The sequence below is a fragment of the Siniperca chuatsi genome, linkage group LG13 (genome assembly GCF_020085105.1).
Source record: "Siniperca chuatsi isolate FFG_IHB_CAS linkage group LG13, ASM2008510v1, whole genome shotgun sequence".
NCBI classification, from domain to species: domain Eukaryota; kingdom Metazoa; phylum Chordata; class Actinopteri; order Centrarchiformes; family Sinipercidae; genus Siniperca; species Siniperca chuatsi.
This window is the reverse complement of record NC_058054.1, coordinates 11,440,092-11,457,966: the sequence shown is the minus strand read 5'-3', so window position 1 is coordinate 11,457,966 and position 17,875 is coordinate 11,440,092. Positions and strand designations below refer to the sequence as shown.

General features: G+C 41.0%; 1 protein-coding gene across 2 annotated transcripts; it reads left to right on the top strand.

Moving 5' to 3' along the window:
- The first annotated feature begins 775 nt into the window (after nt 1–775).
- On the top strand, nt 776–16,809 carry mmp16b (matrix metallopeptidase 16b (membrane-inserted)). 2 transcript variants are annotated; one of them, XM_044220012.1, is made up of 11 exons: nt 776–1,482; nt 3,424–3,572; nt 3,832–3,846; nt 4,179–4,295; nt 5,271–5,575; nt 8,421–8,582; nt 8,939–9,156; nt 9,246–9,384; nt 10,439–10,589; nt 12,175–12,290; nt 12,944–16,809. In XM_044220012.1, the coding sequence occupies exons 1-11, from the start codon at nt 1,354–1,356 to the stop codon at nt 13,303–13,305; spliced, it is 1,863 nt and encodes a 620-aa protein (XP_044075947.1). In that variant the 5' UTR covers nt 776–1,353; the 3' UTR covers nt 13,306–16,809. The 2 variants fall into 2 exon arrangements, with proteins under 2 accessions (XP_044075947.1, XP_044075948.1); XM_044220013.1 differs by lacking the exon at nt 3,832–3,846.
- Nucleotides 16,810–17,875: the final 1,066 nt, after the last annotated feature.

Here is a 17,875-nt window from a genome sequence, read left to right as displayed (position 1 = left end):
AGACAGTTGAGATGGCTCCTTTTGGAAATGCTTGGTCCATTGACAGGATAGACCCAACTGACAGTGTAAGGCTTAAATGTTAACCAGGCCGCTCAGTTTTCCCTGATGCCTCCTCACTATAAACAGATAAATGGTTTGAAAACGGAAGGGTGGATGCAAAATGTTAGTGTGTTATTTATGTTATCAGTTCCTGATTTATTTGGCATATTAGTGCCCAAACAAATCACCCACACCTCTCTCCTGAATGTATTGCTGTATGTAAACATAAATATTCTGTCATAAGCTTCTTCGCATATGCCCTTCCTGCCTGTCACATCAAATCAATGTCAGATCAATTTCTCGGCTCATTAGTTCATGTGGGGTCCATTCAGGTTCCAGTCTGTCCCGTGTCCTCAGACGTTTGTAAGGAACAGCTAGCGGCCACGTTCCTCAATGAAACACCGCCATCTTGTGGCTTGCTTGCTTGAGGCAGGTTGTTGTAGCATATCTGGGCCATAAAGAGCTGTAGGAGCTATAAATGTCTTGGGAAGCTGTCAGGTCGTCTGTTCTGGGTCTTCAGGCCAGAGATCATCACAGGGGTAAACTGTGGGACAGATATTTTAAGATAAGTGAGCATAATTAGGCTAATGGCCAGCTTTTGTCCTGATGTCTAACTGTGCATATGCAGGCTAATGATGATGAAGATTCATGATTGATACATGTATCCATTATTAACAAGGTACAGCTATATTTGGTTTATTATAGGGTTACTACGCAGTTTTGCGAATGCACCTAAGGATAATTTGACTTAGGTTTGGAAAAGCATCAGCAGAGGAATCTAGGCTACATAATCTGGATCTAGGCCTTTGTTTACTATCAGGAATTTATGATGAAACCATCTGACTGCACATGTGCTCTTCAAATTGCACAGAGCCTTTGCAGTGTAGAAGTCAAACGTACAGGCAGTTCTGAAGAATGACATTTCATCTCTCATGCACTCTGTAGGGCAGCTCTCATGATGCTGCCAAGCAGCGCTACGCTGTGTGAGAAATCAAAGCGCAGGCGTCGAGTCGGGAGGGAGCCTATCTTGCGCAGACTGGGTAGCCTACTGTACATGGCCATTGATGCTGCTGGATAGATGTAGCCCCTGATGTAAATAAGAATGGCGAGGGCAGCGGGTCTAACATGCCGCGTTATCTCTGCTTGACATCGGATCATTTTATGCCGCCTTCGGGATTTTATAAAACGCGTGGCCTTTTTCTCGTTTTCATCTGAGTCCTGCCTTGACAGCTCGCCTGATGATTTTCATTTGACACAAGAGCCAAAGCAGACGGGCGGCTTCTTCTAATAAACACTTGGGAAAAACAGGTCATTATGACCTTAGTATCCTCCAGTAAAAGAAAACCATCGGATTGCTTTTACGCGGCAGCATTCTGCTTGCATTTTTTGCTTTGGATTTCGTGTGCCGTGTCCGGAGAGGAGGATCATCAGTTCAGCGTTGAGGTAAGATAAATGGCCTTCCCTTCCTGGTTATCATACATGACCGAGCTCTCTCCTCTACATCATCTGCCTCAGCGTGAAAAACATAGCCTACTGACTCCCCACGCTATCCGTGGGCACAGTTACCATAACGCATAACATGGATACATTGTAAGCCTATCAGGAAGGCTCACGCACTTAACGGCGAAAATATCGAGCATTCCTCATTTGTAGAGTGCAATGAAACAGAAGGATGCTCATTTTATTACACTGCGGTCCATGAGCTGAGCCGTTCCAGCCCACTGATGCCAAATGTGCATCCTAGATATGATTGCACTTAGAGTGGCATATTTCAACAGAAATGTCCTACAGTTTCATGTTTTCATTGCTAGATATACTTTTGTGACAGGCCAACATAAAGTCAGACATGCTTTGGCAGCATCATAGTGTTGGAGGAGATTAAACAGTTACAGACACAAGTTGCATAAAAGGATTTGCTCTTTTGTACCTTATTAATTAATGTCATTTTCATCCTCACCTCAGGCTCCCCTCCCACCACTCTGAAGAAATTAAATGCTGAGGCTGACAGTCACACACACACGCGCGTGCACACACACACACACACACACACACATCATTATTCAATTTTATGGCTCACTGAAATCTCTCTGATACCTCTCTGAGATCTGTGCCTTTGAACAAACACAACACACACAGGAAACACACCCACAGGAGAGAAGGGAAAAACAAGGTGTTTAGCTCAGCAGAAAGAGGGAGGCAGAAGGGGGAGGGATGGATAGAGGAGACAGCTAGTCAGATTAGCTAGCTGGAGCATATCTCATAGGCTGTGTAGTGATGACGAGGCAGCTGGTTCGCGTGTGGACAGCTGTGGATTGCTTGGGCACCTCGTGGAGTCTGGCAGTGACCCCTGGATGATGCTCGGCCTCACCTCTCCCCTCTGTATCAAACCGCACTCTCGCTTTGTAGGGCAAGAAGAGGCAGGGCCACAGTCCTGCACATGTACACTGACCGGCAGCACTGACTAAGGTCACTAGAAGGGACTCAAATGCAAACAGTTGCACTGATGTCCAGAGAGCCTCTCAGCAAATACACACAGATATATTTAAACCTAAACCACTGCTGGATAGACAATTTCTGCAAACAACAGACTATTCGAATTCTACCTCATTAAAGCTGCTCAACATTTCATCCACACTGTGACGTTAAATAGAAATATAACCCCAGCAGCTCGTTCTCAGTGCAGTTGACTTTCTTGTGATAATACCAAAGCATTGTAGCAATGGTTAGTCACATTACAGCCTTTTGTGAGATGCAGAATGAATGACGCACAGCCCTATTCTTATTGATTTTTATTATGGGATCGGCCACTTACTGGGAAAAACTGGGTAGGGCAACTCAACAAACAATACTTTGTCCTCATTAAAACAGCTACTGCTGTGGTGCCCTTGAGCAAGGTACCCCAACCACTGCGGTAGAGGAATGTCTGCGTTTGTACTACACAGCCTCAAAGCATTAAGTGAAATATGAATGCTGAAAAAGAGAATGTATTGAAATAGTTACATGTGGGACCAAATCTAATCAAACACAAAATGAAGGAGATTCAAGTTCAGTGCTGCAGCTAATGGGAAGTCAAGAAGAGTATTTCTTTTATAGCCTTTCACTTTTGATGCATTGCACACAACACAACAGCTCAGCTGATACATGTACATTCTAGCAGATGATTAACTCATTTATTATCTGAACACACTTGCAAACTGCAGATTTACAACGTCCTGGGTGTGATTTCAGCCTAGGACCTTTTTCGCATCTCCTACTCCATCTCCATGTCTTGCCTCCCATTTTCTCTCTATTCTGAGTTTTCTAATACAGGCAAAGAGTCTAAGAAAAGTCTTAAAATAGCCACGATATGAAGGTCCAAATATTTCTCCTTCTTTCCCCTCGCAGGGATGGCTACAGAGGTATGGCTACCTTCCCCGCACAGAACCGGGAATGTCTGTCCTGCGCTCGGCCCAAACCATGCACTCAGCCATTGCTGCCATGCAGCGCGTCTATGGTCTCAATGTCACAGGGACACTGGATGAGAAAACCAAGGAGTGAGTATACACACATGCCATGGACGTGCTTGTACAAACACAAGCTGAGGTTCACATGCACTTTCACTAGGCCGTTGATGTCACATTAATGCAAATGCTCCACTCATTCATTTAAAATGCAGAAGGCTATTAATATTTCAGTGAATTAGTGAAGGACAGAAATAGAGATGTTCATTTCACCCCCCATCACCTCGCCTGAAACATCCTCAGGTGAAGGTTTTAACACTTTTCCTTCTTTTCATTTTGCATGATGATGCAGTGATATCACGCTGAGGTGAGAATTAATGTTTTGCCTATGTATTATGTGTGTTCTGTACTTGTGATGATGGTATGAATGAGAAAACATGAAACTCTTGATTTCCTCTCAGACCCTCGTTGAGATTTTGATCTTACACTTTATGTATTAATGAGTGTAGTTTGGAGTAGTTTAGTGGTATTTTGCACAACACTTCTTTATTTTGCTGCTGTGATTATCTGGCACCTGTCAGGAAGAGAACTACTGAGTTCACTTCAGTGCTTTATGTTGTCTTGTGACAGTGTTTGCCTCCCAACTTTCATTTAGCAAACTAGAGTCACCTTCTCGTCTCTTCTCTTCTCTTCTTTAAGTTGGATGCAGAAACCTCGATGTGGAGTTCCGGACAAATTTAAAAGTGCGTCGAGGTCACGTAAGCGGAGATACGCGCTAACAGGACAGAAGTGGCAGCGTACACACATCACCTACAGGTGAGAGATAGTGGAGCCAGTTGTCATAGCGACCATTGAGTTTAGCAGCGCTTATTGTAGGGTTCAGATGTGCCAGTGTTAATTTTCTCAGCACTCCTCTGTCTCTCATCTCCTCCTCTTTAACCACCTGGGATCACATGCTGTTGTCATAGAGACTGTGCAAATATGTCACATATGTGGGGGCACACATGCAAAAATATAGCCAACATAACACATCCAAATTAACACATACTCACAGCCCATGTGTGCTGTGAGTATGTTTATTTTCCAGTGTAAAAATAGCTTGCTGGCAAAATGAAAAATGGGACCAGGCAGTTATTTTAACCCTCTTCCATTTATTCTTTCCTCTTCATAAAACAAAACAAACAATTTTAGCTGAGTAGCATGAAAATTGAAGGCTTTCCTCTCCCTCATATAAAACTGTTTGAAAATCCAGAGTGTAAATTGTCCGTAATCTCAGCAGAAATATTCAAGCTCTCATTTTATCTCGCCTGATTAAGCTCCAGCTTTTAATAGGTTCTGAGGAGAACTGATAAACGGGACTCTGGCACAACTGCAAATTGACAGGTTACAGCAGTAATAGACGATAACACTGTCAATTTATTCAAATCCTTCCTTCCTCCACAAATTTGAATTGATGAGCCACCTCTCCTAATGGAATGTCAATCAGTACTGAGCCAGGGCTGCTGACTGCACTTTATTCATGAAAATGAGTGGAGAGAGAGGGAGAAGATTTCCCATTCCTCTCTGCCTGCCAGGGACTGATAACGACTGCTGTGTTAAAAGTTCAGTAAAAGCTGCTGGGCTTGAAATAGTTGTGTCAAGTGCAACTTTTCTTTTTAGTGTCTTCTCATTTTGAAAATTATTTTTTTGTAGTTTCAAATTATGTATATGTATGTATGTAAACTACGACCTGCAGAGCATTATCTCAGCCTTATAGCCTCTACCTCTCAGCAGCTTTATTTCTTTGCACAGCATAAAAAATGTCACACCAAAGGTGGGAGCTCGGGAGACTCACGATGCCATCCGGCGGGCATTTGACGTGTGGCAGGGTGTGACTCCTCTCCGCTTTGAGGCCGTTCCATACAGCGCCCTGGAGACTGGCAGGCGTGACGTGGACATCACCATCATCTTCGCTTCGGGTTTTCACGGCGACAGCTCACCCTTCGACGGGGAGGGGGGATTCCTCGCCCACGCCTATTTCCCAGGCCCAGGCATAGGAGGGGACACACACTTTGACTCTGATGAGCCCTGGACTCTGGGGAACCCCCACCATGATGGTAAATGAAAGAAAGAGAGAGAGAGAAAGTGACGGTGGTGGTAAAGAGTAAGACAAGGTAACAAAGAGCCAACAAGGAAAGCAAAAGTAAGAAGAAGCTACAGCAGGAGAGTGGAAAGAAAATTATTATTGGAAGAGATTAAGATTAAGGAAGAAAGGAAAGAAAGTAGATAGGTTTTTAAATGCAGAATGTTGGCAAGTAAGTAAACAAGTAAGGGTTGTGGAAGGAGTGAGGAAAGCATTGAGAAACAGAAAAAAGCAGTCATCAGGAGAGACAGATAAGGACTGATAGAAAGCAAATACTGGAAATACGGATGGCTAGGCAGGAGGGCAATATGACAGAGATAGTATCACAGGGCAGGGTATGAGGGATGCTTAACCAAAAACAAAGAATGCAGAGATGTCTTTGATCGGGCTGTGCTCTGTGAAGACACATCACCCCATCTGTCAGGATTTAGATGTTTTTTTCTGCATAATAAGCTCTTCAGATGACAGGATAGAAAGCTCTGCTATTTTAAGACATTGGTTGCTGGCACATGATTATGGCTATTCTGTTTTTAGTGAATCTGATGTAGCTCAGTGGTATGCTTCAAAAGAGGTAAAAAAGAAAAAAGAAAGGTGCCAGATATATATCCATATCATTACAAAATTGAAAAAAAGTGATGTCATGTCATGACAACACATCATGTCATCATGTTGTCTTGTGTTATGTCTTTGTGTTGTGTTATGTTATGTTATTGTGAGTATATTAGGTAAAGTTAGGTTAGTTTATTATTGGTAATATCATATTGGGCTGTGCTGTGTTATGTTATGTGATGTTGTCTTGTGTTATGTGTTAGGTGTGTGTATGTTAGGTTAAGTTAGGTTATTATGAGTTATGTTGTGTCATTGTTTCATCTTATGTGATGTTATATTATGTTGTGTTGTGCTGTCTTATGCTATACAATGTTATGCTATTATGAATATATTATATATACATTAATATTGGGTAATGTTAGATTAAGTTATTGTGGATTATATTATAACATATAACAGTGGCCCACATTCCATGTTATGTGGGCCACCCTGCTAATGTGGATTCTGGCAGGGTGCAGCAGACCAGAGAGGGAGATAAGATGCCTTTCTTAGCCGTGCATCCACACACACATTAATTACCCTACCTACAGGGCGCCAGGCTTGTCAGAGCACCACCAGGCTATTTCACTAATACCCATGTGCCATACGCTTACATTTTATCCTCCCATTAGTGGAAGAGGAGGGTAACAGCTCACATTGTGTTTGTTCTGGGAAACCGCTTGCCACCCATCAGCTCCCCTCCCTCTCTCTCTTTTGTTCTCATACTCCAATGGTAATTGTCTAAGACTCTCAAGTCACATTCATGTTCACCCTTGCACAGTGTCCCATGGTTATCCATGTGGAGTGCTGAGGCTGATTTGGAAAAGCTCCTGTCTCCGTTTATGTGTCTGGAAAACTGAATAACCTTTAATGGGCTTTCACAGCAGGGTAATTGTAAATGTTACATGTTGACATGTGTGCTACTGGTAGCTCCGGCCTGTCTCCTGGGAGTCCTTACGGGACATTTTTGGTCAGGTGGAAGAGGCTGGTTGTATTAGGTAAATGGGGGGGTGTAACCTTTCAGATGCTGGCTGAGGGTCAGTGGTTGTTCTGTGCAGTGCTGCTGGCAGGAGTGGATATCATGTTTTAAAGGGCAACAATCTCCTGGGGACAGCTTCAGTCACAAGCTGTACGTAAATGGTGTACTTCTTTCTAAATCAGGTTGACATTATGAGTTGAGTGCTGACCATAGACACTGACCGTGACATTTTTCTTTTTTCATTTGTCTGCGTGTGTTTGAATGTGATACAAACTAGACCCACAGTGGTTCCTTGTGCTATGTCAACATTTGTATGTGTTCAGGTGCATTATATGAACGTGTGTTTGTATTTTCACTGTTCTCTGGTGCCCTGGGCTGCAACGTGAGTGTGTGTACCTCTGCTCCCTGTGAGCTGTGGCTCTCATGTGGCTTATCTTCCCTTATGGAGCAAAAAAAAAGTGCTCACGCTTTGCAATTTACCTCCAGTAATCTTTACTAGCACTACATTGCACCACAGGGCTGCAAATAATGAGTATTTTCATTGTTGATTAATCAACCGGTTATTTGTCAATTATGTGTTTAATGGTTTGTTTATAAAATGTAAAAAAAAAAATTATGACATCACAAGTTCTGAGAGCGCAAAGTAATGTCTTAAAATTGCTCAATTTTGTCCAAGCAATAGTCCAAAACTCAAAGGTAGTCAATTTACAACGACAAATTCTCATATGTACGATCTAAGAACAAGCAAATATTTGGCATTCTCTGCTTGATAAATGGCTTAATGGTTAAATGATTATTAAAATTGTTGTTGATTTATTTTCTGATGACTAATCAAATAATTACAACAAGACCTGAGTGAAGGTTGATTTTAATGTGCCTACGTATGCTCCCACATCATGTCTTATCTTCCCATCTCTTAGAATGATTTGCGTAACGCATTTTAGCCTGAGCTCAGCTTCAGTGGGAAAACAATCATGTATAGAATATACAGCTGGCTATATAGATGCCCAGTAAATATAATTAATTATTAATCTTATTTTTAGTGCATATTTTGACGTGTTTCTGTGCTTATCACTGTCTGTCTTTGTATTAATGAGTGTGTCTGGGCATGGGTGTATGTTCTCTTCTTCTGTTTCATCACAACACACTTACGTATAGTCACCTTCATTATTCTCCACCTCTTATATGTGTATATACTGTACTGTATGTATATATGATGGAGTGTTTTTGCATTCACAATGCCCTCTTCCAGGTAACGACCTGTTCTTGGTTGCGGTACATGAGCTGGGCCACGCCCTCGGTCTGGAACACTCTAACGACCCCACTGCTATCATGGCTCCGTTCTACCAGTACATGGACACAGAGAACTTCAAACTACCTCATGATGACCTACAGGGCATCCAGAAAATCTATGGTAAGCTTCTACTTCATACATACACATATTACATGTATATCGTAGATGATGTAGAAGTTTAGAGACAAGACAACTGTTTTTCTGTAAATTCTAGTCCTTTGAAAGCAGTTAGATGGGGCCCTTTAGAGCAATGTTACATATGTATTATATTGTTCCAACACTTAATTGAAGCTATATTACAAAATATTATAAATAATGAAGTAATGTAGCCACTATTACAAATGCATTGGTCAAAAAAACTTATTTATAATCTCAATGGGGACCATCCCAAAAATAGTTAAATCTTACAAACACAGAAAAACTGTACAGACAAAAGGAACAGCATGGAAGGAGGATGAACTACTTTGTTTTTTTAGGTCCACCAGATAGAGCACCGCAGCCTACCAGGCCCCCACCCACGGTCCCTCCTCCTCGCTTCCACCCTCCCTCAGACCCCCGTAAGCATGACCGCCACGCCAGACCCCATCGCCCTCCACAGGGGGCCAAGCCCTCCAACCCCAACTCCATACCCAACATCTGTGATGGAGGCTTCAACACCCTGGCCATCCTCCGGCAGGAGCTTTTTGTGTTTAAGGTAGAGTATATCATTAGCCTGAGCACACCTGGTTGCTGGTTTGGGAACAGTTTGGGATGATGATGATTCTACCTTATCCATTTCTATAGGACCAGTGGTTTTGGAGGGTACGGGACAACTCAGTTGTCCCTGGCTACCCCATGCAGATCAACAACTTCTGGAAAGGCTTGCCTCCCAAAATTGATGCCGTGTATGAAAATAGTGAAGGGAAGTTTGTCTTTTTCAAAGGTAATAAAAGCAAGAGAATTTTCTGGTTTTGGATAATTTGTTTCCGTTTTTTAAAATGTATTTATTAATCGTACACTGTGGAGTTTTTGACCACTAGTAGCGCTACAGAGCAACGTTTTTACAAGTGGGTCCTTGTTTTGTTAGTATTGTGCAAACTCACTAGGAAGCACATGCACACGGGCGATGTGCATGTCTGCCACCGGTTTCACACTATTTCGTGGTGGTATTTAGAAATGTAGCAATGCACCAACAAAGGCAAGGAAGAAGAAGGCTGCTAGCAAACATGGATGTAAAAAACGAAGGATTTAAGATATTTAAAAAATCTGCTTTCTTTTATTGCATACCGTCACTACTAGTGCATGTGAAAGTGTGAGCTCTTTAAATATACAGTAATCTTCCATTTATTAATTAAAAATAATCTTTTATTGCATACCACTGCTACAAGTGAATGTGTAAATATGAGTTTTCTAAACACACAGTAATCATTTATCATATAGCAACTGACTATAAGGTGACTGAGGTTGTTTTCTGTACGTTAACAGAACGGGTGCATCCGTCCATCAGGCAGATTAACATGACATCTGTCACCCAGTGGGATCAGTGTGCCTCATGCTTTATTTATTCAGGGGGACTTAACTGTGTGTGTGTGTGTGTATGTGAGTGTCTAGCTATTTACTGCAAGCACACAACCACAGCAGCTCTCCTCACTCTGCCTGAGGCACTTATGATCAAACTGAATTAAATGCAACAATAGCTTCAATAAAACTGAAAACGAGTCTCTGCGGAGTTGCCTTCAGAGCATCATCTTGCTGTTTATTGTATTATAGATAACACTGCATAGATTTTTTGCGGTGCAGATATTTTGTAAACGAGGTGATACATCTGACCTTTGAAATCACGTGAATAGAAATGAATAGACTCATTGGAAAAAAACCCACACAGAGGGCTTGAATGAGCTGAGAGTCGGCAGTATTTTGTCTAGCTCAATTTTTGAGGTCATCTTTATGATAATGCCTTTGTCCCTGGGCCTCCTAACTTTGTGTGTGTATTTTAGGAAACCGTTTCTGGGTCTTCAAGGACACAACTCTTCAGCCTTCGTACCCTCAGGACATCTCACTGTTCGGGAGCGGCATGCCCACTCAGAGTATCGAGACAGCTGTCTGGTGGGAGGATGTCGCCAAAACCTACTTCTTCAAAGGAGACAGGTCTGTGTGGAACGATTATTAGTAGCGTTATGAAGCTAAGCAGTTGGGTAGAACAAAAATCTCTCAGTACAAAAAACTACTACTAGGACCAGTGATAGCTGAAATCTCTATTAAAGTCATTTGTTTATGCCAGTAAATTGACTCTGTGTTACCAAATGGTATATACAATCATTACATATTTTATTATACATCACGTTGAGGAGTGGATCCTACAGACCGAAAGAATAAAAAGTAAAATATTTGTCAGCTCATTCCCTTGTGATCCTCTTTATCAATGCAGTTTGTCTGTGTTTGAAACATTTAATTATTTTTGGGACTGTTTCCCTTGAGATATTTAATAATTTTGCAGGTTTGTTGATAAGTGCATCTTCAATGTTGTCATAGATTAACTGGCATCCTTAAGCTCTGTAAGATGTCACATGTTGCTTTGAAAACGCTGATTGCCTATTTAACAGCTGACAAATGCTGCTTATTGGCATTCAACCCATTATGACCCAATGTTAGAGCAACATTTGTAATGCTGATTACGTTACTTCAGAGTTTAAGTCTATCAAGTCCAAATCAGAGAATCTGTTGTTTATGTGCGTTACAGGGGTCTTAAAGTTTGAGAGTATGTCGGTGTGACTCACATGTTTGTTCAGCTGTCATGATAAATCATATCCTAAGAGGTCAGGGGGCCCTGTGGTGAAAGCTGACAAAATGCTTTGTCATGATATTGTCATCCCTCAACCTGCTGCTGCACATCATGGCAAACAGGACATGCTGTCCATAGTTTCAAACATGATTTTATCTCTCTCTGTGTGACAGGGAGGTGTTTGTTCTAATTCAAAGAAATGACACTATGTAGCAAGATTTATGTGTGAGCGCCAGTGTATGAGAAGCAGATCAATCACGACAACCCGTGACACAAATTCGCCTGGCAGATAAACATAGTATGGGTGATTGATTGACCGCTTTCTCTGGTCCTGTGAATTAAGTCAGTTGCTGATCATTGAATAGTCAGTTTGAGGGTGAAGCCTGTTGTGTTGTCAAATTGGTGAAGTTGTTTTCTTAATTTGCTTGCTCCTATGCATTCCTTTATCTTTATCTTGGCTGCTACACATATACCTGACACTACTTGCCTGGGGAAAAAAGCCTGGATTCAAGAAGGCAAACCCCTTTCACATTTGCTTGTCTTGACTATATTTGATTTTGTCCCTCAGCCCTAGTTTGAGGTCCTTTTCAAGGAACACTGTTGCAGTCTTTCAGGACGAATTGGATGCTGGTGACGATTGACAGAATAGAATAGGGAAGTTAACAGCCTCTGTATGCTCTGGAAGACTGACAAGTAGATCTTGTGCTTTAGCATAGATGGATTTGGTAACTGTGTCCAGGTGTTGGATTAATTAAACTCTGTGCTGATTTGTGTCTGTGTGTGGATTTGTGCATACTCTCAAGAATGTGTAATTTCCTCCTACTTGGGATTGACCTAAATCAGCAGACTGTTACTGCAGGGTCAGGTGTCTGACAGGGGTACATGTCACTGACTGACTGTGTGCATAAACCTCTGTATTGACTCTAGTATTTCTGTCTGTCCTGTCTGTAGATACTGGAGGTACAATGAGGACATGAGGACCATGGATCCAGGTTATCCCAAACCCATCACCATCTGGAAGGGCATCCCTGACTCTCCACAGGGGGCTTTTGTGGATAAAGCCAACGGTATGCCAGCTTTATGGACCATGTAACTAGTCAGTGAGATTGGAGCTAAGTAGTTTTACACACTGGCATCACATAACTATCGTCTATTGACGAAAAGAAAAGATCAAGAGCAACACCTTCAAATACTATAGAGAGAACTAGTTTGGTTTCAAATGTTTTTGTCTGTTGCTATCGTTTTAGTCCTGAATGCAACAACATGCCAGTAGGAAAACAGGAAGTCGAGCTGCAACAATTAGTCAATTAATTTGATCAAATGATCGGTGTAACTATTTTGATAATCAATTAATTGTTTGAGTCATTTTGCAAGCAGAAATGGCAAATATTTGCTGGTTCCAGTTTCTCTAATATGAGGAATTGCTGCTTGTTTGTACCATTTATGTTAATAAAGTATATATTTTGACGATTAATCGATTAATCAAAAAATCTGATTCATCAATAATGACAATAATTGTGAGTTGCAACCAAAAGCACACAGCACGGACAGAATTTTTTTTTTTTCAAATGACGATTCTGTCGAGAGACATACACACACAGTCACTGATTTGGCTACTCTACTGCACCATAAAGTGATACATGCCACTGCACAGTACTTGCTCTTTGCAAAGTTAATATATATAAGTGAATTTGTTGTGTCCCACAATACCTCCCTCCAGGCTTTACCTACTTTTACAAGGGAAAGGAGTACTGGAAGTTCAACAACCAGCTGCTTCGTGTAGAGCCTGGCTACCCGAGGTCCATCCTGAGGGACTTCATGGGCTGTGACGGTTTACCTGCTGACCCCGACTGGGACTGGAGCCCCCCGGTGGCGGAGGAACGCCACTACGACAATGGCGACGTGGACGTTGTCATCAAACTGGACAGCGCGGGGGGCACGGAGAAAGCAGTGGCCATCGCTATCCCCTGTGTCCTGGCGCTGTGCATGATGGTCCTCCTCTACACTGTTTTCCAGTTCAGGAGGAAGAGCACACAGCGCCACATACTGTACTGCAAGCGCTCCATGCAGGAGTGGGTGTGAGGGACTGTTACTGCACTGTATAGAGAGGGGTGTAAAGCTCTGATAAAGGTCTAGTTATTACTTGAAGCCCTAAGTACAGTAATTGGAAGCACTGTAAAGGGTACAGTACATAAGGATTGCCATGTTGGCAGATTTTAAAACTGCTTGAACTCATAACTTGCAAGCTGCAAGGAAGCGAAACGATCAGCAGAACTCAACTGAAGACAGTGAGGGAGCCACATCTCCTATGTCCAACTAATATGTATGTATCTGCTTTGACTTTATTCTGTATCTTGGAATGAACTCAATTAATTGAGTCAGAGTTAAGCAACTGTAAGTGGGACCTTTGTCTGTCCTCGTCTCTGCACGCCGCTTAAAAAGCCCCTAGCATTAACTTCAGTGGACAAATTAGATATAGGCTTCTACTTTACTTTAATTTCTTAATTAAATCACTCTGAACTGTGCTTTTTTTATTTAGGGTCCCTGTAAAAGATTATTCATTGTGTGGAGGACTGATACACAAGCCAAATATGATCTTTTCTTCCAAAGAGGATTACTGCTCGATGTTGTTTTTGATGGGATATTTTTCCTCCATGGATCAAACATTGTGGCATCATACTCAGATTTTCTTTTGCCATTGGTATTCACATCCACCCGTCTGCTCTGTAATCTGTGGGGATAGGAAGTAGCCGTTAGTAAGAGCTAGGAACTCAAGACTGTGGTGGCAGTCTATCTCCAAAACAGGGGCCAAAAACCTCTCTGCAATATTTATGAGACTGCCTTAATCACAGATTGCTTAAACTCCCTTCTTTTTCTCTTTGTTTCTCTGGTCTGGAAGCTGGATACTCAGTGACACAGTAGGAATACGAACAGTGTATGAAGGCATTAATTACTGTCCATGATGCAATTTCAAAACCAGTAATTAAGGAGAGTTTGATCCACAATGGGTTCATTGCTCTTGAAAATGTGCTAAGCTGTGCTAAATACCTGATGGCAAGTAGGCTATTAGCTTTCATGTACTGCCTCACCGGAGGGTATGAAACAGAAAGGGAAGGTTAGTTGTGTGTGTGTGTGTGTGTGTGTGTGTGTGTGTGTGTGTGTGTGTGTGTGTGTGTGTGTGTGAAAGAGACAGTAATTACCCACGCTATATATATCCTGTGCTGCACTGTAGTGTCAGTTATTGAACAGCTAACATCCTGCTTCCCTTTTTTTCCTGCCAAGTTTGTTGCACTAACACTCCAAACAGTGTAAGTCCATACATTTTAAACAGCTTTACTAATCCATTTTTCCCCCCAACTTTTATACAAGGTTTGTAAGTTTACATAATATTTCACATAGCACAGGATGCAGAGGAGGAATGGAGAAAAGAGAAAGGAGGGGAAAAACTACATGTAACCATTTTAAAAATGAGACACATACAGTATTTCTTATTTTTTAAAAGCCATCACTGTATCTCTAGTTATCAACCTTGTATCAATGCTTTTTACCCAGATTGCTCCATCTTCTCACTTTTTCAGTTTTCAAAGAAATGCAAAGTTGAACCATTGTTGTAAAGAAGAAAACATTTCTGAACAATAACAGGAATTAATCTGCAAAAATAAAGAAACTTACTAAATTCTGGATGTCAGGAAAAAAGTTCAGCCGCTTTTGCTTGTGTGTTCAATAATGGAACCAGGATGTTTTATGCACTGTAATTATAATTGTCCATTATACAAAAACTATACTTATGTTATATTAACAAATGACTAATAAATGTTTATAGAACTACTCACATTGTTGGAATTAACAGGCGTATCAGAAAACCAAAACCAGCTAAATTAAGATGACAAATATGTCACATATATATCATGATCTATAATGTTACATATATGTATGACATCATATATGAACCATAACATGTTTCAAAGAGTTTAATCAGCTAAATATGAAAAACAATTAAGTAATATAAAGCATAACAAAAGGCAGACTCTCTCTGAGGTGAGATGGAGCCTGAGCAGGAGCTTTTTTCTGTCCCCATGTATTGTATTATAAATGCAATACACAGCCTGGATCATAATGGAATATATTGTCTCAAAATTGCCTTTGATTGCTGCCATACATGTAACAATGTGGTTGTGTGGTGTAGCGTTTCTCATAGTTTGCCAGATAACCTGTCTGTGAGCATTCATGATGTGATTTTCTTACTCTTTTACTTGAAACGGTCATCAACATCAACTGTACAGGATATCTGACTTAATCTCCCATTGATATCAAGGCAATGCCATTTTATGACATATCACAGAAGGAATTAGAGATTTTAAAATGTACTTATCTATGAATTATATAAAGAGGGTCGGACCATAATTAATGGGTTGAACCTTGATTGAACCTACTTAAGGGCAATGCATGCCGTTGTTAAACTAAGATGTCATTCTTTCAGAGATGTTGACCATGGATCATTCGTACGCGTTTGTGCTATTCAGTCTTTCCCATTATGGTTAAGTGAAGTGATCAGCATTACAGGTTTCTGTTGGATGCATTGATTTCACAGATCCAAACTTTTATAAACCATCTAAAATTACTAGCTTCCAGTCTGTCCTCCCCACTCCAATCTTCAGGCGAATGTCAAAATGATGAAAGAAAATGTACACATTTTAAGGAAAGGAAACATCTTTGCTTTCCTAAAGCAGTGCTAAATTGCCCCAGATTTTAGTCCATGTTGATCCATGACCAATGTAATTTAAGGTGGAGGCAAAAACCTTTGGCTCAGTGTTGTGTGTGATGTCTTTTCAGTTTGTGTGTTTGTGGTGAGGGTCTGATGGCTCCAGCGAGTGTGAATTAAAGACGGCTGGTGAGGCGAGTCGATACTATATTTATTGCCGTATTTATTCCTCTGTGCTCAGCACCTCCAGTCTTGCATTGCATTGTACTGAGGGCAAGAAGCTGTCAATAAAGTGGGTTTGAAATGCAATGTTTTTTTTCTAGTACTACCAAGTAATCCTCCTCCTTCTGTTACTGCCTCAACAACAAACAATTCATCTGGTGTGAATGTTTTTCCATCTTTGAGAGGTAAATCACAAACTTGAAAAGGTTACATATTTACACTGGTCTTTTTGACACTTAAATCACTTGAAATATCTGACATTTTAGATGTGGACTGAGTGTAAGCGGGAAGTCTCAATGCTCTGACCTGCCCCTATTTATCTCCAGACTCCTCAGTGCTTTTCTTGTCTGCCTTGACACACGCTGCTAAGCATTAGTCATTAAAGGAAGTAGATGGGGCCGATTAGGCAGCAGTCGATACACCAGAGAGGCAAGGGTGCGGAAGAGACGAGGAGCATTTTGCAATCATTGCAGTCAAGATCTTATACACAGATACATGCAGTATATATTCCAAGGCGTAGTGTATGAGAAGTAAACATATTGGATAATATGTACATAAAGACAGAGTGTATGCTGTCTGCTTGGGAGAATTTTGTTTTTAATCCATCCATTCAATGGATAAAGAAAATGCTGTGTGTTGTAAATAAAACAAGTGCATAATAAGTGTGTCCTCGTATCATGCTCTCACACACAAACATTCAATTCAGACACTGGTTTTGTAGTTCATCACCCCAAGTAATCCTCTCCAACAAAGTGACAGCCTGAAGATCCACAACAACAAGCAAGTTAAGATGCAAAACTAAAGAAGTATTTATTCATCAAACTTGGATAACTAGTTGCCCTGAACAAAGTAAAGAACAATAGAGAACACCAGCACAAAAAAAGAGTACAATATACATGAAGGAAGCCAAATTTCCATTAGCAATGGTACACAAATCAAGCAACACAGACAACACAGTTCAATCAGTTTTTGTAGACCTTGATCTTAGAAATACAGGACATATCACATGTTTATATATTAAGGAAGAGGGATTGTCTGTCATCCAGGTCATGATATATCCAGAAGTCAAGGGTGACTGGAGAACCGAAGTTGCCCAGTTACAGTTACTTAAGATTATTTAGATCTTTTCTGAAACAGTATTGTAAATATGTAGGGAAATCAATTTTATACCATCCATTAGATTCTAGAGGAGGTAGTAGTCATTTGGACCGGTGGCATTCTGAGATGTAGTGGAAAAGGCCTGTGTAGAGGCACCAGTACTACAGTACAACATTTAAGGAGCACACAAACTGACATTATTACTTGTACAACACAAATAGTGGTCTTTGGTTGTCACAACAGAAACCTACCCTCACTTTGCAGAAGAAGGGTGCTGCCAGAGGGTTAAATTCAAAGATAATTTTAGTGATTTTACCAGTCCTAGGTGATGTGTGTATAATTTCACGGCATGTAGGGAACTCCTTTATTATCTAAAGGAAACACACACACCCAGCAGATCATAATTTTTGTGAGGATTTTGCTTACAATGAAACAACTCAAGAAGTTGTTCAGCTACAAACACTTTTAAAAAATAGTATCCATTGGCACAGACATTAAGGTCCAACTCTCCTTGTCAATATGATTTGTAGCTGTTCACAGAAAAACTTAACTAAACCTAGTAAGATGTGAAAAGCTGAATCAGATGTATTGTAATCACACTAAAGTACTTTATTACCTCATACAAGCACT